This window comes from Cetorhinus maximus, chromosome 27 (assembly GCF_964194155.1).
Source record: "Cetorhinus maximus chromosome 27, sCetMax3.hap1.1, whole genome shotgun sequence".
In the NCBI taxonomy this organism is placed as follows: Eukaryota; Metazoa; Chordata; class Chondrichthyes; order Lamniformes; family Cetorhinidae; genus Cetorhinus; species Cetorhinus maximus.
Genome location: NC_135905.1, coordinates 20932962 through 20956630, shown reverse-complemented (window position 1 = coordinate 20956630; position 23669 = coordinate 20932962). Strand labels below are relative to the sequence as shown.

The 23669-nt window shown below is 42.5% G+C and overlaps 1 protein-coding gene across 1 annotated transcript in view; it reads right to left on the bottom strand.

Moving 5' to 3' along the window:
* Positions 1-974: 974 nt before the first annotated feature.
* The window catches only part of zcchc24 (zinc finger, CCHC domain containing 24), a 207344-nt gene continuing 184649 nt past the window's right edge, over positions 975-23669 (bottom strand). The window contains exon 4 of the mRNA XM_078530875.1: positions 975-7060. Within this exon, the coding sequence (XP_078387001.1) occupies positions 6947-7060 (114 nt within the window). The 3' untranslated portion in view covers positions 975-6946. The remainder of the gene's footprint in view (positions 7061-23669) is intronic.

Sequence of the window (23669 nt, the reverse complement as noted above, 5' to 3'; positions counted from 1 at the left end):
ATTGCGGATAAATGTCAAGTTGCTCAAAATAAAAGGATCTTGCATTAATAAACACCTTTCAAAGTGCTTTCCAGCCAAAGAATTACTTTTGGCGTGTAGTCACTCCTGTTAAATGTGACAGCAACTTTGCACACAAGGGCCCACCAACAGCCATGGTGTAAATGATCGGCTAATCCATGTGGTTTGATGGTCTTAGTTGAGGGATAAGTTTTGGGCAGGACATTAGGAGAACTCCTCTGCTCTTCAAACAGTGCCCTCGGATTGCTGATATCCACCTGAACAGTGGATGGGAGAGGCAGAGGATGAATATTCAAAAAGCAGATGTTAAATTATAAATAAGGGCAGGAGACTCTGGTAAGATAAAAACATAGGGGTAGACCATTCATCCCCTTCGGCCTGACTTAATTAGCACATGATCGATCTGTACCTCAGTTCCATTTAGGCACCTTTACTCCATATCCCGTAATTCTCTTTTCGAACAAAAATATCTACCTCAGCTTTCAATTGTTTAAATTGACTCCCAAGCCTCAACAGCATCTTGAGGGAGAGAGTTCAAGGTTTTCACTAGCCTCTGTGCAAAGAAGTGCTTCCCGACATGTTCCAGAGTCAGAATCTCAACCAAGTGTGCAAAATTGTTCCTTCCCTGACTCAATGGCAGATTCTTAATCCTTGATCCTTGCGCACCAACACTTTTGGTACATGCCTGGACATTACCAGTAGGACAGGGGATAATTCTGGCAGCCCATCTCTCTCTGTCTTGAGCATTGGAGTGATTGTACTACAGAAGCCAAAGCAGTTCCATGCAGCATCTTGGGACCTCCAACACAAGGCTCCACTTAGTTTCGACCAGATCAGCGTGGTGGCTGTGACATTCTTGCACTCTGGCACCATTTCCCCTCCCCCAGTCACCCTGTCGCGATGCACTGAACAAGTCCAATAAATGAGGTGCAGGGAATCAAACACAAGGCTCAAAATAAGTTGTATTTTTGCATTGTTTTAATGCACAAATAGAATATTATTAAAAGTTCTATAAGCAGGCCTATACTAACCAGCATAAAATAAGGCACGTGACGGAATGCCATTGTAATGGACATTAATGAGAGAGGGTAACATCCGTCCACATTGAACTGCCTGTTCGTAACACTTCATACACAGGACTTTTTTTTCCATTACCCAGTTTCTCTGAGTCTGCCCATACATTACAGCTGTACAAAAATGTCTTAACACTGTTATCTAGAAATAATAAGTAAACAATCCCATCAAGTTGAACAGAGAAAGGCATGCTGGTTACAAACGGTCTACAGAAAGTTCCAAATATATATAATACCTTATTCTTCATTTGAGACTACAACTTAAAGCAGCAGAAGAATGCTTGATACAGTATTAGTCAGTGTAATACAACTATAAGAAAATGTAGTGAAGAGGTTTTTTCCTAAAGAATCCTTCAGCAAGTTAAGTTCAAGTACGTTTTTTTCTGCAAACTCCCTCAACATTCATAAACTTCTAACTCTTGCAGTAAGGCTATGATAAAAATAAAAGACTTTAAATGCTCTCATATATCTGCCTTAGCAATATACATGCATAGTCTACGCTATCACGTGTTCAAATGGTATAGTCGCACGCCTGTGCACTTTCTCTAACTTGAACCTGTGTCGTTCCCACAGATAAACTGCTGCCGAGCAATCGAAGAGAAAGGGCATTTACAGCATCCATTTCTTGTCAGTTCGATGGCACAGGGTTCTTGCGTACACCAGTAGACCAGGCTACAAGGCTAACTCACAGTTTCATAGTTGCACAGTGGTGGATTTCCATCTACCAGTTAAATACCTAAAATTACTCCTTATGAGTCTTCCTTTTACAACAAAAATGTGTTTCATATCTTCTGGTAGCACAAAGTGTTTTGCTTACAAAACATCCAATTTGTCTCTGCCTATATAATAGCAATCAAATAAATGGTCGCGTTTTCTAACATCAATATGCACATTCCTCTACGTAACAGTAATTTTGTCTTCCTGGTAACAGATGTACAATAGTTACTTGTTATTTTGAACAATCTAATACTGCTAGCTTAGATGCAGTTATTTTCCAAAATACACATATATAAACTGTAATGTATTAATAGAATAAAACTAGAATTAGTTTAAACATTGGAATAAATGCAGGTTAATTAATACTGATAATATTTTCATCCCGATTTTATATATGGCTTCAAGAATTGTAAGGGTTTACTTTTTCTTCCCCCAAGAATTATGTACCAACTTTCATACAATAATCATCTGTTTTAAACATCATTATTTACCTTCCTAGTCAGATTACTCTGGTTGCATACTTTATACAGACAATGACTTGTAGAAAAAGAGAATTTTCTCCGATAAATAATATTTTCTTTTGGCTATAACCTTGGTTTGTAAAATATTCAAGAAAACTCTCGGTTGTGTTAGTAATTTAGTAGAAAAGGTCTTTTGAAAAAAAAATTTTTTTTTTTTTTAAAAAAATCCACGTTATCTTAAGAAAAATCCCCCAAAAGAACAGGACCCTAAAATTCATGCCCCTTGAATATATACAAAAAGGTTACTGCAAAGATAAACAGGAACTTGGAGAGATATGAACTTGGCTTCATAAGAAATATTTGTTAACATTAAAATTTTTAACATCTAGAAGGTTTCCAAAATACACACACAGTATAAAAATCCAAACAAAAGGACTATATAGTCAGTAATACTTAAGATAAATACATCTGCAAGCAGAATTCAGAATACATCATATATGGGTAAATATATCCAATATAGCTAAAAACTCCACACTCTTCATTTTCTTGATTGTCCCTTAAAAACTTCACTTTCATTCTCACATACTTAGCGTATAAGTTTCTTGCCAGTTTCCTCGCATGTCAGTCTAGGTTAACCCTTTAGGTACTGAGTTAATAGTTCTATTAGAAGAAAGGGTGTGGGGTATTGGACTCTCAAGCCTCTTGTCTCCCTACCTCTGCCACAAGCACCTTTTAACGTGTGCAGTCTGTCTTGCAGTTGCGACTGAGAATAAAGTGCCTGGAAATCAGATAGCTATTTGATCCTGTTCCTGTGAACCACCCCATGTTCGTCACTATCATTTGTCATTGCAATTTCCCTACAAAAGAAGAAAGTGCGGCTTATTGTTTAGGCTGTCCAGGCACCAGGCTTCAGGGCTGTGGTGGAAGTTGTACTTTGTGCCATTCTGCAACTTGCACCGACTGGTAACGTTGCCCCACCCCTGCCCCATTTTGAGGGAGGAGGAAAGAGGCAGAGTTGGGGAGAGGACAGTGTTTGTCATGGGCTTTTGCATAAACATGCTGTATTGCTTCCTGTACTGGCTGAGAGTGTGTTCGCATGTGTGTGCGCATGTGTGTGCGTAAATGTGGATGTGTGCAGGGTATGTGTGCGCATGTGTGTGCACATGTGCATGTGTGTGTGTGTGTACATGCGTGTGTCTATAAAAAATATTTCACCTCAAGTCTGGTTAGCAACAGTAAAAATACAAATCAATATCATGGCCAAACTTTGTTAACCACTGTCTTGTCCGCATCATCACAGTCTCTTTGACTGCAGATGTGCCCAAGCATTATGCATGAGAATAGTTTTAACCATTGCTTTCAGATAACAGTAGCATACGTTTGCAAATGCTGAACTATCTGAAGACCACAGAGTGCGGGGACATTTGTGATTCCTTATAGCTGAGGTCTCAATCATAGTGTTTTTTTTTTGAGGCTGCAAGGAGATAAAGGCTGGGCATCTCTCTCAGCAGGTGGTTAGCTGATTCACTCTCCCTCATGGATTGACAGCTCGCTTAAGAGTGCCATTAGGAGAGGCGTAGGGGGGCCAGTGCACCCACACAACCATCCAGCAAAGTGAATGGTGCTTGGCTCCAAAGAGATGGAGGAGAAAAATAATTTACAAAATGGAGCTTCCGACTCCACCACCACCCAATAAAACCTATATGTTTTATCTAACAGAATGAATAGTGTAAAACAAACAGTAAATGCTTGAAATGCACATCAGGCCAGTCAACATCTGTAAAGAGCCCTTAATCAGCACTGGGCTGATAGATAAAAAAGGCATTTTTTAAGAGTACAGAGAAAAGAAATGGGAGAGGAGGAAATGAAAAAGTGAAAACATAGACCCAAAATATTCTATTACCCTGTTCTTCCTCTTTACAGAAGTTGACTGACCTACTGTGAATTTCTAGTGTTATTTTACATCCCCAACAGTTTTTTTTTTACATTTTACAAATTTAATGGCTTGTAGGAAACATTAAGGCAATTGTTCCTCTCAGTAAGGCATCACAGTGCGTAAACAGATCACAGTGCATGGCGCACTGAAGAAATGGCACATTGCATTAGGAAAAAGAGGCCTTTTATTCTAAACAGTGGCGATTAAAATTTATCTGAGGAGTTCAAATTTTAAAAAACTGTTTAAATAAAAAGAGGAAGAGTTGGTGTTCTGTGCTTCTCTTCCCCTTATAATTCAGTTCTCTTTGACATTAACACAGGATGTACAATGTTGAATTGCTCACAGGAATACCAATCCACGTAAAATGCAGTGGCCTGGATTTGGTGGTAACAGTAATGGTGAGTATATTATTGTTCACTATTATTAAAGAGTAAATTCAACAGCTTTCAGAATTAAACCTAAAAATCTGTTTGAGTTGCCCTCCCAAAGCTACACTACACTGGTATCTCACTGAGAGACCTGCCATTCAAACACATAGAAGAGGGATGAAGTTGTTGCAATTGTGTGTTAGATACACACAAAACACACCAGAAAAAGTTAGGGCTTGTCTATTCAAGTGTTAATAATTTTTCAGAAATGTGGTTAGTCCTAATTACCATCAAACAACCTCTCTGGCACTGACATTCAACGTTTCCAAGTGTGGAATACCATTCCTTCAGATTTTAATAATCGGTGGAGTTTTAAAGAAATTTAAAAATCTGTTTCTTTTGTCTCTTGTACCTTTCTCGCTTCATCCCATCTTTAATTCCCTCACTCTATCTCACTTTCCATACATGATTGGATATTGAATTAACCATTCCAACTAACACTGCCTGGTTCAGGTTCTACGCAACTTATTAAGGGTTATACCATCTGATTGCTTAAGGAGAAACACGGTTGCTTGTCCTGTTCACACAAGTCCCACGTCCCCCTGTCGAGGGTACTGGGCTGTTCTGGATTTCTAACTACAAGTTCAAATGCAAAAACCCACCAAAAGTCTGTGGGAACGTGTAACACAAAGCAAGCACCATTTGTTTAGCACTGACCATGAAATCCAGCCTTCAGTTCTGTCCTGATAATGTGCATTCATGTGAAATTTTGGTGTGTCCCTTTAAGGTCACAAGGTGGAGTTGTTGTGCCTTTTTCAGGTAAATTAAAGGCTGATTGCTTTTCACAGATTGGCTTATTTTTCAACCACCAAAGAGTGTGACATAGAAATTTATGTGTGAGGCCTGAAACCTGAAGGACATGTCTCAAAACTGATAGAAAATCTAATAACTTATAGAAAATCGTATCTCATTGGGGGAGGGCAGAAAATGATGCTTGTGATGGTTCATTTATATTTCTTCACATCGTTGATACTGAGTTTCAAATTGTTCTGAGGGTCTCAGTGTTTCTAAGTCATGGTTTGAGGCAGTATTGATGTATAATGTGCTTACACATCTGGAGCACTGTTATACTTCAGCAAAGGAGGAATGAGCATGTAACGATATCCCTCCCTCCTCATCACTTGGTGGGACAGCCCTGAAGAAGTGGCAGAGCACTTCTGAGATGAACACACTGTGGTATGACACTAGATCGTTCTGACTCTCCTCTTCCCCTCACCCAATCCATACACTTCAGATGTGGTCAGGGGAGAGGTACTTAAACAAAGATCAGGCATTTCCCCATGTGGAGGATGAATGAGCGAGGCACTCACTACAGGTTGCAGCCTTGAACCACTTAGCAGCCAGTCCCAAAACAGCAACGCAAAAGAGCAGAACCAGATGCAAACTTAGGTGAAATATGCGTTAACTTCATGGGAAGGGAGGGACAGCCAGAACATGGAAAAAGAAACATTTATTTTTGAAATGGTGGGATGATAAATAACATTTTAAAAAATTGAACTCCAAAGATAAGTTAATGGCATGAATTACAAAGGTGCTTAGTGTTCAGTGATGAAATTATCCTAAGGATTTAAAAGTTCTTACAGAAATTCACAGTATCATATTGTGCCACTGCAATTACCTCATGGGGATGCCCAGTGAGTTATCTCCAGTTGTGATGATGTTCTATACTGTTCAAGAATTTTATTCAGTACCCCAAGAGTTAACCATGACTCTTTCACTATTCAGCCTACTCTTAATTCTCTACAATACCAGACACATATTTGTCAGTCTTCATTGTAATCACTTGCCAATAACCATATTTATTTTTCACTACTCTAATACTGATGCTTGCCAGCTTTCTTGACACAAAGAGCTGGGGGGGATCAAAGTTCTCAAGCCATGTGACAATTCACAGCAAATGGACTTGTACTATCGGCTTGTGGATTAGTAATGGCACACAAGGGGTTTGGTTTAAAATATCAGCCTTTGAGCCCAGTATGTTCTACCCCTCGCATTTGGCTCCTGGTACAAAGTCTCTGTAAACAAAGAGTAGGCAAGACACCCCATTTAAGGTGCCACTTTAAATTGCTATTGGTAATACTGTTTCTGGTAGTTAATACTATAAATACAACCTGGAAATATGCACAAACAGAGGAAAGAGTCACAGTCAGCCAATTTAAGGCCCCTTTGTTTTCTGTCGAGAGCGAGATTTTGGTGAATTCATCTTTCTGGCTGGGTGTGTGGTCTGAGGACTCATAAGCAACGTTTGGGAGACGGAGGCAGGTGGGCGGGTGAAGGTAGTGACGGTGGTGGCTACAAGGTCTGGCGAACCACTCACTGCACTCGGCGACAGTAATAGCCCAGGACTTTGCACTTCTCGCACAGATGCTGAGGATGTTCTTTGCTCTGGTCTGACACATCCAGGCCGTCAGGTTTCTCCAAGGGTCTCTGCAAAAGAATTGGAAGAAAAAACTACAAATGAAAAAAAAATAATGAACGATAACCTTTAAAAGTAAACACAATGGGCAGAATTTTGCTGTCGGCGAGCAGGGGGGCGGGACCCGCTCGCCGACGCGTAAAATGATGCGGGGTGATGTTGGGCGGAACCCCCAATGTCATCCCGCCCCATTTAAATTTTCAGGAAGGCGGGGGCGCAGCAAAATCAGTTGCCGGCCCACCGACCTGTCAATGGCCAATTGAGGCCATTGACAGGATCAGTTATACAATTAAAGGACCTGCCCATCCAACCTTAAGGTTGGCGAGTCGGCCAGGAGCCCCGGCGCGAACTAGAAAAAAACATGAAACCTCATCCACCGGCGGGATGAGGTTTCATGTAGGGATTTAAAAAGTTTAATAAACTTATAATGTAAATTATGAACATGCCCCATCTCATGTGACATTGTCAAAGAGGGGGACATGTTAGGGACTTTTTTTTTCTAATTTTCATATTTTTCAGAAGTGTAAGCGATCTCTTAGCCTAAGGGAGATGTGCGCTCTTTCATGCACATGCGCAAAAAAGCGCACTCTCGCTTTGGAGGAATCCCCCCCCACCCCGCACAGGAAGTGCATAGCACTTCCCGCCGGACATCACGCTGGGTGGGCCTTAATTGGCCCGCCCATTTAAAATGGCGGCGGGGCCCGCTTCTCCGGCGGGGATCAGCTCCCCGCCCGCCGGAGATTGGGTCGGGCCCGCTCGCCCGGCAGGCAGGAAGTTCTGCCCCATGGAAACTACACCATGACCCAAGAAATGTGTCATCGTGTCACTTGTTTTGAGATTAGTCTGGTAAAGATAGTTATATTCATTCAGAATGGATTTTAGTTCACAGGATGTAACAATCGCAAACTAGATAACACCAAAGTATGCAAGTAGGAGAAATGAAACGTCCATTCAGTCCTTTTAACTTTCCATGTTGCTCAGGTCCATGCACAGGTTCAGTTTTGCCATGGCATCAAGCAGCTATTCAATTCATTTAAGGGGACGCTAGATAAGTATATGGAGGAGAAAGGAATAGAAGGAGAAGCTGATGGGTTTAGATGAAGCAGGAGGAGGTTTGTGTGAAGTATAAACACTGGCATGAGCAATTGGGCCAAAAAGCTTATTTTTGTGTTGCAAATTTTATGTAAAGCTGTCCCCCCTCAAAGGTTGACTCAAAGGGCTTTGTACCTGTGTAGGCCAGTATTGTAGTTTGCATAAATAAAGAAGGGCAACTTTAACCATCCCAGTGGCAACTCTTGCCTAATAAAGGGGGTGGCGATGGTGTAGTGGTGTTGTTGCTAGACTAGTAACCCAGAAACCTGCCATAGCAGTGCATTGGCAGTGCTGTAGAGGTTTAGCGGTGGAGATTCACATTGACCCAAGTGAGATATGCAGGTGAGTTAAACCCAGGCCAATCAATTTTCCAATTCTTAGGTATCCTTTCTTACTTAATAGGTCACCAGTTGTGAACTGTCCATTGTCATGTACGCATAAGCTGACTGTTAGGCAGGTGCCTACACAGCTCAACCCCTATAGTTCATATGGGACTGCATGTTCATGAAAAATGAAAACATCACAATTGAACTCCAAAAATGGAATCTGTGGTTATTGCTGTTTTTTTATTCATTCCTGGGATGTGGGTGACACTGGCTAGGCCGGTATTTATTGCCCATCCCTAATTGCCCTTTAGAAGGCGATAGTGAGTTGCCTTCTTGATATGATGTAGGTATACGCACAGTGCTGTTACCGAGGCAATTCCAGGATTTTGTCACAGTGACAGAGAAGGAATGGTGATATAGTCCCAAGTCAATATGGTGTGTAGCTAGGAGGGGAACTTGCAGGTGGTGGTGTTCCCCTGCATTTGCTGCCCTTGTCCTTCTGGGCAGTAGAGGTTGCGGGTTTGGAAGGTGCTGCCGAAGGAGCCTTGGTGAGTTGCTGTAGTGCATCTTGTAGATGGCACACACACTGCTGCTACTGTGCGTCGGTGGTGAAGAGAGTGAACATTGAAGGTGGCGGGTGGGGTGCCAATCAAGCGGGCTGCTTTGTCCTGGATGATGCCGAGCTTCTCGAGTGCTGTTGGAGTTACACTCATGCAGGCATGAGGAGAGTATTCCATCACACCTCTCATTCGTGCTTTGTAGATGATGGACAGGCTTTGGGGCATCAGGAGGCGAGTGACTCGCTGTAGTGACTACACTTTGGAGGAGGAAGCACCTTTGGAAACAGTTCCAGGAAATGATCTGCCTTTTAAAATCTCCTTTAAAACTATTTACAGGGGCAAAAACCTGTTAGGTTTTGTAAATGTATCTGTGCTGCAACAATTACTGTTTAAAATCACAATTTATTTTCTGCATGATGGCAGTGAGTAATTCAACTTTCACAGAACAACTCAACCTTCCAGCTTACTGCAGATGTGTCGTAAAGATGTGTGATGAATCATCTATTGCTGCTCAGTGTAGCAGTATTCCCAGAATAAGATTTCATTTCGCCTGGAGGTCCAGATGTTTTAGTGTTTTTCAGTAAAACAGATGATTCTATCATAAAGTATGTGGCTACTTGGATCTGTCTATTGTTGATTTTCATTTCATATTACGCTTAAATATTGTAATCAGAGTGGTGTCACAGCAATGTAACATGCAAGGTATCTTGGGGGCTGTCGCAATCAAGCGTGCAGAGTAATATTATGTAACTGCATCTCCCACTATTTTTACATCTGTATATCTTACATCTGAAATGCATCTGTCAAACTGCAGACGCCACATTCCAAATATCACACTTTGTTCCAGATATAAAAAGGCGGTCATTGACTGGAAATGTGTAAGAACCGGTCAATCAGCAAACATGCTCACCAAGCAGCAATTAAGCTCTGACTGACCTCACCCAGAGTTTACTTAATAGCAGTTAGGCTTTGTGACCTTAAAGAGACATAGCTTCATCAGCACAATAATACACTGTGCATATCATATAGTACTCTGGCTCTCACTAAACAGCGCATTGTCCAATTCTGTTTGAGCAACAATACGATGAGATTTGTTAGTATTAGTAATAAAGGCACTGCCAGCACTCAAAAGCTCACTATTGCTAATAGCTCAACAGGGAGTAGTTGAAACATATACACCAGGAAGGCCTTAGAACCTAATACCCCATCTGTACTGAGCTAGCTGGAGAGTAGTAGGAGGCACTGGAGGTGGGTTAGACAGGGCCAGCCTTGGCTGTGGTGTTCTTAAGCTGCTGAATTTGGCTCACGAATAAGAAAAAAAAAACAAGGTAGGTGAGGTGCCAGAGGGTGAACTGACCAATTGGAGAGGTGTCCCAGCCAGAGGGCAGCTCCTTCAGGAGAGAAAAACTGTCAGAAAGAGAAGGAAGGAGGCTCACCCCACACCTCTGCACTGCCAGCTGCAACCAAGCCTTCACAGGACAGCCAGCAGGAAAACGACAAGAACTTCCAAACTCACACAAGTAACAGAAAACTAGGCAACTCAGCTACAGTGCTCTTGTCTGAAAATCAATGCAACGTGTTTATCATTGACCGTTTTATTTGGAACAGTATTCACTCCCTAGATTGGGCTGGAATATGCCTGATATTAACACACATGCCAATCTCCAACCTTAACTGACCCATTTCAGCCCTCAATGATCCATTTTTTCACTGCCTTAAAACTTCGATCCACTTAACAAGCTGGACTAGCGTCAAGATCAATGGCAAACCCCACGTCTGTTACTGTAATTTACATGCACTCTGTCTCTGAGTCACTTAGCTCACTTCCTCTCATGTATTTGTGTAATTCCATCCGACTGACAATTCCCTACTCAATTCCTTGTCCATTTCATTTAATCTCAGCCCCCATTGTTATAACCCCAAGTGCCAAATATAAAGCACTGGCTTGCACACAGTTAGCTGCCCAGATAGGTTAACTCAGTGTCTGCCATTATCGAGACATTGATTTAATGGATGTGGTCTCACTGCCATTTCCAAATGGAATTAAATTAATTCGACATTCACAAATGTGAGAAAATTAGGAATATTGGGTGTTGCACCTATATTCCACATTCAATGCTCTGAGTTCTGGTTTTCTACTCTTTAGTTAATGTGTTATTCAGCACCATCACACACTTTCTGATACCTGGATGTCTGACGGTTTTACAATGAATCCTTTTAGGCATCAATAACAAATGCATACTTGCAGCTCAAATTAGGATTTTAGCAATTATCCCTCTCAGCTACATGCTCACCCATCAGCTGATGGTGTAAATCACAAATTGTGTTTATCTTAACAGGAGTCAGAATCTTTTTGTTGTGGGCCATAGAGCTGATCAGTCTCTTGCCTGGGGGGTTTCCACAACATCATGAACTTGCAGGATTTCAGGCCAGGGACCTGGGTGTTACAATGGGGTGCATTTAGAGAGTGGTGGGCCTGGGGGTTATCTTCCTACATGCAAATCAACCATAGAGATCACCAAAGTCTCCAACCGTGGCTCAGCGGGTAACACTCTGACCTCTGAGTCAGACAATTGTAGGTTCAAGCCCCACTCCTGAACTTTGTTGCTGAAGCCTAGGCTGACACTCCAGTGCAGTACTGAGGCAGTGCTGCACTGTCAGAGATGCCATCCTTCGGCTGAGATATTAAACCGAGGATCTGCTGCCCTATCAGCTGCATGTAAAAGATCCCATGGTGCTATTTCGAAGAAGGGCAGGGGAGGTATCCCGGTCAGTATTTATCCCTCGACCAACACCATTAAAGACAAAACAGATTATCTTCTCTGCTCACCTTGCTGCTTGTGGGAGCTTGCTGTGTGTAAATTGGATGCCGGGATTCCAACATTATAATAGTGGCAGCACTTCAAAAGGTACATCATTGGCTGTAAGGCACTTTGGGATATGCTGAGGTTGTGAAAGGTACCATATTTAGAAGGGTAATACAAATGACCTTAGCGATCCTACGTTAGGGTAGAGAAAACAGACCAGGTTTCGATTCTGGTCTGTGAATCAGAGGTTCTTGCTGGAATTGCACATGTGCCCAGCTTACGTGAGGCTGGGATCAGTGTGGCCTGCGGCGCGACTGTAGTTGAGAAGCCCGCCGACTCCCGCTGTGGGGGCCTTGGTGGATGGTCAGCTGAAGCCCACAGAAAAAAGATCATGGTTCTTTAAAAAAAAATCATGGCACAGTTCCAAGATTTTATGAAAAGGTAAAATCTCTGAAAAAATTATTGACCATATTCTGGAACTGTCTGTGGAAAGGTTGCTTTGGAATGAAACATTACCCAGAATGTGTTTGATAAATGTCAAACAGTGCCACCTCTGTGCCCCTCCCTTTACCATGGTAATCTCACCAGCTGAACCTCTTCATAACACCACAGCACACAGCTTTAAAAAAGCCGACTAAAAGCTGAGTGTCTCAGTCAAAGGCTGAAATTTGAAGTCAATTAAAAGTAGCGTCACTCCCATCTTAAAATGCAGTTTTTGTTTAAACCATAACATGGTGCCGTAACCATGGTTACTGCTGGGCCATGGTGAGTTGCACAGACATTTTTCAGCAGTTCCTATTCTGCTGGATGCCGTTTCCAGCTTTTCAGTTGCTGTTGGAGGGGCTTGGACATTATCCAACAACACTTTGACTCAGGTTAGCAAGATAAATGGGGAGTTTGCAATCCTCTTGCACTGCTCAGTCTCCATTACTTCTTCAACGATGATATGATAGGCACAGGTCTTGTTTGTGTTCCATACCCTATACTGAATTAATTTGAATGACAAACCAGCTCTAATAAGTCCCAGTAGACACAATGGCCTGTTTGACTCCTGGTTATGCTGGCCAGGACTTTTAGCTCAGCATGTGGGTGGGTGCCCGACATGCATAAGTGTGAAACAGCGCGCGATATTTCGGTCGGCAGACGCGCGCAGGAGTCGGCAGTGCCCACTGACAATTAAGAGGGCTGTTAAACCCGTTAATTCATTAATTAAACTGGATTTTCCCCTGCCTTGCGGTTGGCGGGCGGGCGAAAAGGCCAAGCGGCCTTTGCATTTTTTTGCAAAACCTCATCCACGGGCAGGATGAGGTTTCGACCAGCGATTAAAAAAAAAACTTTTAAAACTTATTTTTGAACATGTCCCTGCTCATGCGACTGAGTCACATGAAAGGGACATGTTTTCCTTATTTTTCAATTCTTTATTTGTAACGTTAAAAACCTTCAGCTCCCCGAGGCGGCTCTGTGCGTTCAGCGCTCCTCCCTTCCCCCAACCCTGGCAGCGCTGAGGCTCTGAGCGCGCCTTTCATGCCGACTGGCCGTTTATTGGCCAGCCAGTGTGAAATCACGGTCAGGGCCTGATCGCGGCCGGCGGCTGGTTTTGTAGCTGTTCCCGGGCCCACCCGCCGTGCCCACGCCCGTTTGACGAGGTAAAAATCCTGCCCACTGTGTACTTGGCAATGTTGTTTCCTAGCAGGTAGCAGGAACGAGGTTGCTTCTCACTCAGGTAAGAGATTGACAGGATCCTGTCAGTAAATGAGGCAAGGGGAGTCGCTGACCATGTTCTATAAAAGATGGAATGGGCTGGAGGGAATTGACAGAAACAAGCACCTGGTGCCCTCCAGCAATGACAAAACAAGGCAGCCATCCACGCAAACTACAAAGACCATTTGTTTCCAAGACAGCGTTATCAACAATATTTCTTCCTAAAGACAGTCCCACAATGGAACAAGCTGTCAAAGGAAATAGTCACAGACTCATCAATTGAAATCTTCATGACCCATCTTTTGATTATTTCCATTCAAAAGTTTTCATTATCAGGGCTACCACCTCAGCAGGTCATGCCTGGTTTAGCTAGCGTTACCCATGTAAGTGTTGGTGGAATATGGATATTGGTCTGTGATGCCAACACAAAGGAGATCCTTCAATGGGCGCCCTATTAACATGAGCATCCAGGCAATCAGGGCCAGGATGAGTTTGCTGGGAAAAGCTCATTTTGTCCGATGTATAGTTGGTTAAAAAGTTCCTAAACTTTGGGATTTGCCCCTCGATTTCAGGTGACTTTTCAGCAAATGTGTTCAACAGCTCAGTCTTATCAAAAGATAAGACCAATGACTTTCTCCTTTTTGACATGGCCAGAGCACATTAGAGTTTTTTTCATCCTTTCTATCACCTGATTTTCGCCATCTACTGAAGTATTTCTACTTTTTGACTGTTGTTGCACAAATCCTTAGTTCAACAATTCCAGACCATAAATTCTGCCCCCCCATTTTTTTTTGTTTTCTTTGCATGTTTTAATTTTACTCTTATTTTTGCTTTCAATCTTTTGTTTCTTTCTTTTCTTGCCCAATCCCTTTTGGCCCTGGAAGACTAACTCTTCTGCCATTCAATCTCTCCTGTCTTCCAACCTATCACAGAATTTCCTTTTGTCCTTGTCCCACTCTGGTAAGAGGCTAGAAATCCTGCAGTGAGTAACTCATCTCCTGACTCCCCAAAGCCTGTCCACCATCTAAACGGTACAAGTAAGGAGTGTGATGGAATACTCCCCACTTGCCTGGATGAGTGCAGCCCCCACAACAGTCAAGAAGCTTGACACCATCCAGGACAAAGCAGCCCACTTGATTAGCACCACATCCATAAACATTCACTCCGTCCACCACTGACACTGAGTGGGAGCAATATGTACCATCTACAAGATGCACTGCAGAAACTCACCAAGGCTCCTTAAGCAGCACCTTCCAAACCCACAACCGCTACCATCTAGAAGGACAAGGGCAGCAGATACTTGGGAACACCATCATCAGGAAGTTCCCTCCAAGCCACACATCATCCTGACTTGGAAATATATCGCCGTTCCTTCACTGTCGCTGGGTCAAAGTCCTGGCATTCTCTCCCTAACAGCACTGTGTGTATACCTACACCACATGGGCTGCAGCAGTTCAAGAAGGCAGCTCACCACCATCTTCTCAAGGGCAATTAGCGATGGGCAATAAATGCTGGTCTAGCCAGCGAAACCCACATCCCATGAATGAATGAAAAAAATTAGTAGATTCTGAATGACAAATGGCAGCCGAATGAAGATCTTCATACAGTGTCCATAATGTACATCTGCCCTAAGAACCTCCAGCAAGCTCCATTCCAAATTTTGCCTAGAGTTGGAATGAAAGGGAACCCATCCACTGTCTAGCCAATGGATCATTCTCATGGATGGATATAGGCTCAATTACTCTCTGTTGCATTGAGGGTGACTCATAGTTAACTCGCATGTCAAGATTGTCAACACCTAAGGTTCCTGAAGAAAAGAAGAATTGCGCGATGGACGTAGAGATTGCAAATTTCTTCAGAGCTGCTCCTGCCTTGCTGACTGGACTTCATTAGAAGAGCAACGGCAACCCCACTACCATTTTCTGGCGGTGCAGGAGCAGTTATGAGGAAAATCCCACCCCGAGAGATAGATAAATGGTTGGAGAGAAAGAGAAAGAATGAAAGACCGCTAATCAGCTTACACGCACAAGTCTTTGTAACATCTTTCTCTCTCTTTCTATGAACACATTTCCTATTTACTAACAGCATTTCTTGTTAAAATTTTGATCACACTATTCACGCCAATGTTTAACATTGACAATACCCGTGTAGTTATAATAGGAATTCCCTATGTAAACAGGTCCCAGTGATATTGCCATTGCCCACTGCTGCTACTCGGCAGCATTGTAATTCTGCTGTATCCTGTTCCACTGTAACCTGTTGTTGTACACGGGTGGAAGGGCAGAACTGACTCTTGTGCAGAATTTCAGTCTGTTTCTTCCTTGAAAAAGTATAATTCTGGCATTGTCAGCTCATGAGGAAACGTGTTTACGTTTTGCTTGAATGAGATGCCGAGATTCACTGGGTTACAGATACACTTGACATTTGGAAATAGCAGCACCAATAGATCCAATCCTCAGAAGTGCTTGTTGCCTACTCATTAACCCTCTCTTCACTAGGCTGGTCGAAGGGGGTTACATAAGAAAATAAGAAATAAAAGGGGTAGGTCCCTGCTCCATTATTCATTAAGATTAAGACTAATCTCCTAAATTAACTCCACTTTTTCACCTGGATTTCACAACTAGTAAGAAATTCTATAAAGATATTAATAAATTTCCTGAGGTTTTACTCATGGTCAATCTGATTTTTTTTTTTTTACACACAGGATGGTAACAATGTTGGGAAAGAAACTTTAGAAATGTGTTCCACAGCCCCACCTGGAGCCTGCAATACATTGTGACTGTTGACATACTAAAGTTGAATAGGAAAATTTGGAGTGGTAAATGTTAGGGTGATGGTGTGAGCCAAAATCATGAAGACAGGAAGTAAGATTTATGGAGAGGAAGTGTGCACCATACACAAGACACTGGAGCTGGAGCAGCAGTGAGTGACACTTGGGCCCTACATTCTTGTGACGTAGTGACAGAAAGGGTTGAATTTCCATGGCAGGAGCTCAGGTCAGGATCACAATGTAACAACGCAAAACTATACTCCAGGCTACTACTGAGTAACTCCACAGTGGATTTTGTTAGTGATATTAAAACCATTTAGTAAAACTTAATTGACTTTTGACCGTCACTGGTACTGGTTATATGTTGGATGTGATAACGTGGAGATGCAAGGAGCAATTTTATGATTTCATGCTCCTGTAAAAGCCCCACTTGGCGTGCATAGCAACCATTCCGGAAAATGCTAATCATGCCCGAATTTCCAGTTTGTGCTCCTGGAGGTCCAGGTTTCCTGCCAAGAATGCAAAGCAAAAAAAGAACCCCTTTGGTTAAGAGCAGCATGTTTACCGGGTTGTATCGCTTACTTGCGCAATAATTTTTTTTTTATCCTTATGGTTAACACCTGACGTTAGAAATATTACCAATGGTCAACCAATCTCTCACAAATTCAAAGAAAGAGCATGGGAGCAGAGCTCAGGAAACAGTACAACGTTAGAGAAAAAGAAAACGCAACAGTCTAATGAATAGGTGCACAAATGTCATGAAAACTAACACAAAACAGAAGTAGCAACTTGATTCAAGGCTTTGGGGATCATTTTTTTTTCCTCTGGAACGTGTGCAAAAGAGCTTTGGAAAGTTCTGTCAAGAGTTTCTGGAAAGTGGTCAGAAACAACAGTCGCTCTAATAATTTTGTCTTCTACAGCTGCCCGAATTAATTGCTGCAAATTATTGTAGTGGGAAAGTGTTTGACTCAGGAGAACTTTCTGATTAATTATGAGAATAGCAGGACCAGCTTCACTGAGGACAGGTGGAAGAGCCGATCTGAGATTCTATATTGCTAATTTAAAGCCATTTCAAAAGTCAAGAGGAAAGACATACATTGTGAATGCTGAAAAGTGAACTGCACTTTAAACCTTACGGCAAAACTGTCGTCTTGCTTGTTTTCACCAGGCCTCTTGTGTGTTATTTTCACACAGCTGGGGGGGGATCAGATTTCTACCCCCCCACCCCCACCCCCGAATCCCAAAGGATTGTCACTGCAAACTGAAAAGACAGAGGGATATTTTGGCTTCTGTGACTGAGTGATTGCCCACAGGGACTGCAATTGAAATAAATCTCCCTTAATTGGCACGGCCAATTCCCTTAGTTATGCCCTGGGGGTTATGGCCTCTCACTGGACCCGATCCAAGTTTCTTGAAAAGAAAGCCATTTGACTCAAAAATGAGAATGCATCAGGGTCCAGCCTGCCCCTCCAGGGAAAACTGAAGCCTGCAGTTTGCCTAAAAATTGTAAAAGAACACTTGGCAATGATACAGTAGGAGTATTAAATCAAACGGCAGTGGCAGTCCAGCTTGTATCTGAATCCTGACTGTTTTAAGTTATTAAGAACATTAATTCTGGCTTATGGTAAATCCAAAAGAACACAGCAAGTACAGGGTGAAGGGAGGGAAATAGCCAATCTTGCCTCTAACCATCTAAAAGGGCTAATAAGCATCTTATCAATAGCTTACAATGAAATCTAAAATGATAGCATATTTAGATTAAGACCATATTAAACAATATGTAACCCATGTCCATTAAGAAATAGACCGCTTGGTAGGGTTCAAGTCTTGGGGCTCTTTGGCACTCAACTCTGTCCATGTGTACAAAGTGGGAAGATGTGATATGATCCCTTCTCTGGCAGGCAGCTCGGTGGTGTCACATCATCACAATCCACCTCCAGGAAAGGAAAATAATTGCCAACCCTATTCAGCCTTGGTCAGGTACAGGCTGTGTTCTACGCTGGGTCATCAATAGTCATATAGTCATAGAGGTCTACAGCACAGAAAAAGGCCCTTTGGCCCATCGACCCATACACCCAATAGCAATGGGTGCGGAGTTTCAGAATTTAAAGAATGCCCTCAAGGTGAAATGTGAACCAGCTTGTTGAAGAAAATAAAAAAAGCAGGGGAGCTCTAAAGTGAAAAGTTTTTCTTAATGTAAAAGTGAGTAAATTAATTTTTTTTTAAATGGCAAACCTGAATGAATGCATTCAATCCCAAACAGGCAAATAAATGGAAAGGTTTGATTGAGTTCACAAGAGAAGTTAGTACTTCAGTGTGTAAAAAGTTCATCCAAATGCATTCATGTAGGGACCTATAGACTTCCTGATAGCTGCCTCTACAAGCAAAGTTGGTTGGGGTTGGATCGATAGTAGATATAGATTATTGGCATAATTTAGGGGTCAGGTGGCGGTTATGCCAAACTTTCCTTCAGAGATTAGTTGTGTTGGGTTGAGTTGATGATAGAGCAGATTTGTTCATTGTCCATGAGAGGTGCAGCCTGGCCTTTTCTTGTTTCATGTTATCTTAAGCTGCTGAAGCTTATAAGTGGCAAAAATTACAAATGCGTAGGGTCGGCTTTACTAGATTCCTGTTATATCTTATGTATCTACTTGTGTTTACAACTGGTTAAAACCAGATTTAAGTGTCGTCATAAACACACTTACAGAGCACTAACAGATCTCTCGTAGGGCAGCTCATGGGCAGTCTGGGTGAATTTAAAATTCTTACTTCAGTATCTCTGAGCACATCTATCATAAACTTCTTTCCGTATCCATTGGTAATGCATGCACCGACATGTTCCCATCATCCCAGCGTCCTCCTACCTTGCAACACATGGACTACGGCGGTTCAAGAAGGCAGCTCACCACCACCTTCTCAAGGGCAACTAGGGATGGGCAATAAATGCTGGGCCCAGCCAGCGAAGCCCACATCCCGTGATTGAATAAAAAAAGAAAGCATAATCCCAACTCCCGGGAAATCCATTAGTACAGATGCACAAATAATGCACAGATAGGTAGATTGGTGCTACCATACTTTAACAGAAGCAATGGTATCCCCATGTACTAGCTTCAATGCTGTGTCAATATCCTTCCTGTGTGACACTCCTCAAACTGCTGTCAGTGATGAGCCTGTAACTATCAATGCTTTGCTCCAATTAAAAAGCTCAAAAGCTCTGTCCACACAAGTTCAACTTTGTACTGTCAAAGTCTGAGCCTGTGCTGCTGTTACTCCTTAGTTCAAGTGAACATGTTACAACAGCTAAAGGTCAGAAAATCATGGGCTCTGTTTGTGCAACTCTTTCGATCTATATTCGGGCTGGGTAAGCTTCAATGTTGCAATTAGAAAAATTTGTCCTCGAGACCCTAATGTTTGACTTTAGTGAAATCCTCATTTCACACACTGTAATTTATGTATATTTGGACCAGTTACATACGTGCAGAAATGCACAGGAAAACACCCACTGGTCCATTTGTTCTAAACAACTATGATGCCTTGTGCATCCCAACAAATATCTATATAAATGTACATATTCCTCTTCTCAAGTTAGCATCCTCGATTATTTTAGGGTAGCCAAATCACAGCTTATGTTATGATATTACCATGGGACAGTGCGAGGAGGCAGACCCCAAGCCTACCTTAGTTGCAGCAGGGATTGAGCCCCACACTATTGATATTATGTGGAACCACGTGCTAGCTGTTCAGCCAACTGAGCTGACTGACCCTGATGTACTTGTATGCACTCACATTATAAATATAAAACATATATTTACACACGCACTATATAATACATATTTACACACACACAAAAACATATATATACACATATATTATATGCACTCACACACATTATACATATGTGTGTGTGTGTGTGTGTATAGACATGTACACATATATACATACATATTCCACACCAAAGCTATGTGATCTTCTGGGAGAAACTACATAAAATTTCAAGCCAGTTAGGGAAAAAGAAATATCTGGACCCTCCTGACCCTCTTATAGGGGATCAGGGAGACTACTCTGCACATGATTAATGAAAGAAAATTAAATGAACCTCCTTCATGTTGTTCTTTTGATGGTAGAATTTTTTTGTTGATGGGTAATTTCCACTTCAGTGTTACGAAGCAAATATGTCAGTACCCACTCGATATGTGGGATATATTTCCAATAGGCAAACCTAGTGAATAGCCCTAAATAACACAGTTGGTTGTGTGCATTATAATTGGATAAATATGACACCCGTCAATTCGTGACCTTTAGGCTCAACAGTTACTAACAGAAATGATCAATTGTTCAATAATAAAAGGTTAAAGAGAAAAGCGTGAAATCTAGTCAACCTGGTGGCAAAGAAGAAAAAGTAAGAATAAGCAAAATGAACTTGAATTTAAGTAATCCTCTCATGGGCCAGGATTTTTCACTCCGCGTGCAGGGGCAGACCCGACATGCCAGGGGGTAAAATGACGCGCAGTGATGTCGGACGTGCAACCCGACATCATCACGCTGTCTCGCGATGTTTTGTTCGGCGGGTGTGCGCCAGAGTCGGCTGGTGTGCGCCGGAGTCGGCTGGTGTGCGCCGGAGTCGGTGGGTGCGCGCCAGAGTCGGCTGGTGTGTGCTGGAGTCGGTGGGTGTGCGCCGGAGTCGGCTGGTGTGCGCCGGAGATGGCGGGTGTGCGCCGGAGTCGGCGGGTGTGCGTCGGAGTCGGCTGGTGTGCGCCGGAGTCGGCTGGTGTGCGCCGGAGTCGGCGGGTGTGCGCCGGAGTCAGCTGCACACCCGCCGATAACTGATAGGCCTATTAAGGCCATTAACGAATTCAATAATGTCATTGTTTACGCTGCCCATCCAACCTTAAGGTCGGCGGGCAGGCGAAAAGGCCAAGTGGCCTTCCAAATTTTTTTAGGAAACCTCATTCACGAGCAGGGTGAGATTTCCTAAAGCTTTTACTGCTTAAATAAAAATTTTACATGAAAAATAAAAACATATCCCATCTCATGTGACATGCGCGAAAGAGCACTGGCCCTGACTCTCCCTCCTCCCCCCGCCCCCCCGCCCGCACAGGTAGCGCTGAACACTACCGCTCGCATATTACGCTGGGCGAGCCTTAATTGGCCTGTCCATGTAAAATGGCGGCGTGCAGCCGATGGCGGGTGGCAGTCGGTTCTGCGGCCGCTCCCGCCAAGTCGCCCGACTTGGGAAAAATTCAGGCCATGACCTCAAAGCTGTGCTTCCACAAGCAACAAAGTTAGAAAGAAAGACCTTTATTTATATCAGGACGTCGCAAAGCGCTTTGTAGCCAGTGACGTACTTTTGAAGCATAGTTACCGCTGTAATTGCCGGGATAGCGAGAAAACTGCAGGTTTGTAAACACCATTCAGTGATAACCAGGCACAGTGGAATTATACACATCCCTGGTGCCAGCAGCATTTTGACAATCAAAAGAGGCACAGATTTGGGCTTGGTCTGGTTAAATTTTTGTTCCACAAGTGATATTGCCAATTCACTCATTTTTCATGCATTACTGCAAATTTCCTTCAGCTGAGAATTTTCAGAGCAACAAGCAAAATTATGGAACAGATTGATTATACATTTTCCACGAAACCTTGCCAACGTTTAATTTATTCTACCTCATCATTATTACTGTAACTTGAGAATTTGGGGATTAGCATTTCATTCTTGCTTTTCTTTGGGATAAATAAATTTGATCTCGGTCTAAGGGCACGATTAAACACAAATATTGATCTGTACTCCACTGATAAGATGAACTGTAAGGGCATAAACTTACTGGTTGGACAATCATGGGGGTGTGATTTTCTGATAGGTGCTCTCAGTTTATGAGGTTGATGCCTCAAGATAGCACCAAGGGAGCACTCCAATGTCAGAGGCCTTTCAGATAAGACACTAAACTGATGACTTTCATATGGAAAGGCTCAGTGCCCTTAGCGAACAAATACAAACCAGCAGAGAAAAGAATCAAGTCATAAATCACTCTAAAAGTCGTCCAGAATATGAATGTAATTATTATTATTCAATCCTTGGCATTAGTCTGTTTTAAAACTTTGCAAAGATTTAAACCAAGTCTCTGGTTTGCAAGTTTCAAGGAAAATTAGGTGGAATTGTGGAACCCACTCCCAAAACACCAATGAAAATTGTGCAACTGAATGTGGTAACAATGGGATTTGGCTTTTCCGATCATCATAAACCAATAGGTTCACTTATTAATGGATGAACCTTCACTGTCGCTGCGTCAAAATCCTGGAACTCCCTCCCTAATAGCACTGTGGGTGTACTTACACCACATGGACTGCAGCAGATCAAGAAGGCAGCTCACCACCGCCTTCTCCAGGGCAATTGGGAGTGGGTAATAAATGCTGGCCTGGCCAGCAAAGCCCACACCCCATGAATGAATAATAAAAAAAAGGGACTCAAATTAGCTTGGAGTGGATGAGGTTGGTGTCACTTATCTTTACAGAGCTAAAGGTTTGGTTGAGAGTTTGAAGACATGAAACAGGCATTGAGTTTGATAGTAATGCCTTTGTTAATGTCATCTTCCACGTTGACACCTGAGACATGACCTCAGTATCAACAGTAAAAGTGGAAACACATTTTTATTTACAACTTTTTTAATTAGACATAAATCTAAAACAAAGTCTATGCTCTAGAAAAGTGAAGATTGAAGACTGATCCAATGAAGGCCTTTAAAATTATGAAGGAGTTTGATAGAGTAGAGTTAATGATGTTTCCACTTGCGGAGAAGTCAAAACTAGGGGCCAACAATAAAAGACGGTGACTAATAAATGTGGTAAGGAATTGAGAAGAAACTTCTTTACTCAGAGGGTGGTGAAAATGTGAAATGAGCTGCCACATAGTGCGGTTGACATGAATGGCATGGATGCATTAAAGGAAAGCTAAAATAAGACTATCAGGGACAAGGGAGAAGATTAGGCCCATATGTAGGCAGGGTAACAAAGTAAATACAGTAGGAAGAGGAATAAAAACAGAAAATGCTGGAAAAACTCAGCAGGTCTGGCAGCATCTGTGGAGAGAGAAACACAGTTAATGTTTCGAGTCCGTGTGATTCTTCAGAAGAATCATGTTGGACTTGAAACATTAACTCTGTTTCTCTCTCCACAGATGCTGCCAGACCTGCTGAGTTTTTTTCCAGTATTTTCTGTTTTATTTCAGTTTTCCAGCATCCGCAGTATTTTGCTTTTACCACAATAGGAGAAGGCACTTGTGGAACATAAACACCAGCACAGACGTGTTGGGCTGAATGGTCTGTTGCTGGGCTGTAAATACTGTATAACATTGGTAAAAATCCCAGAAT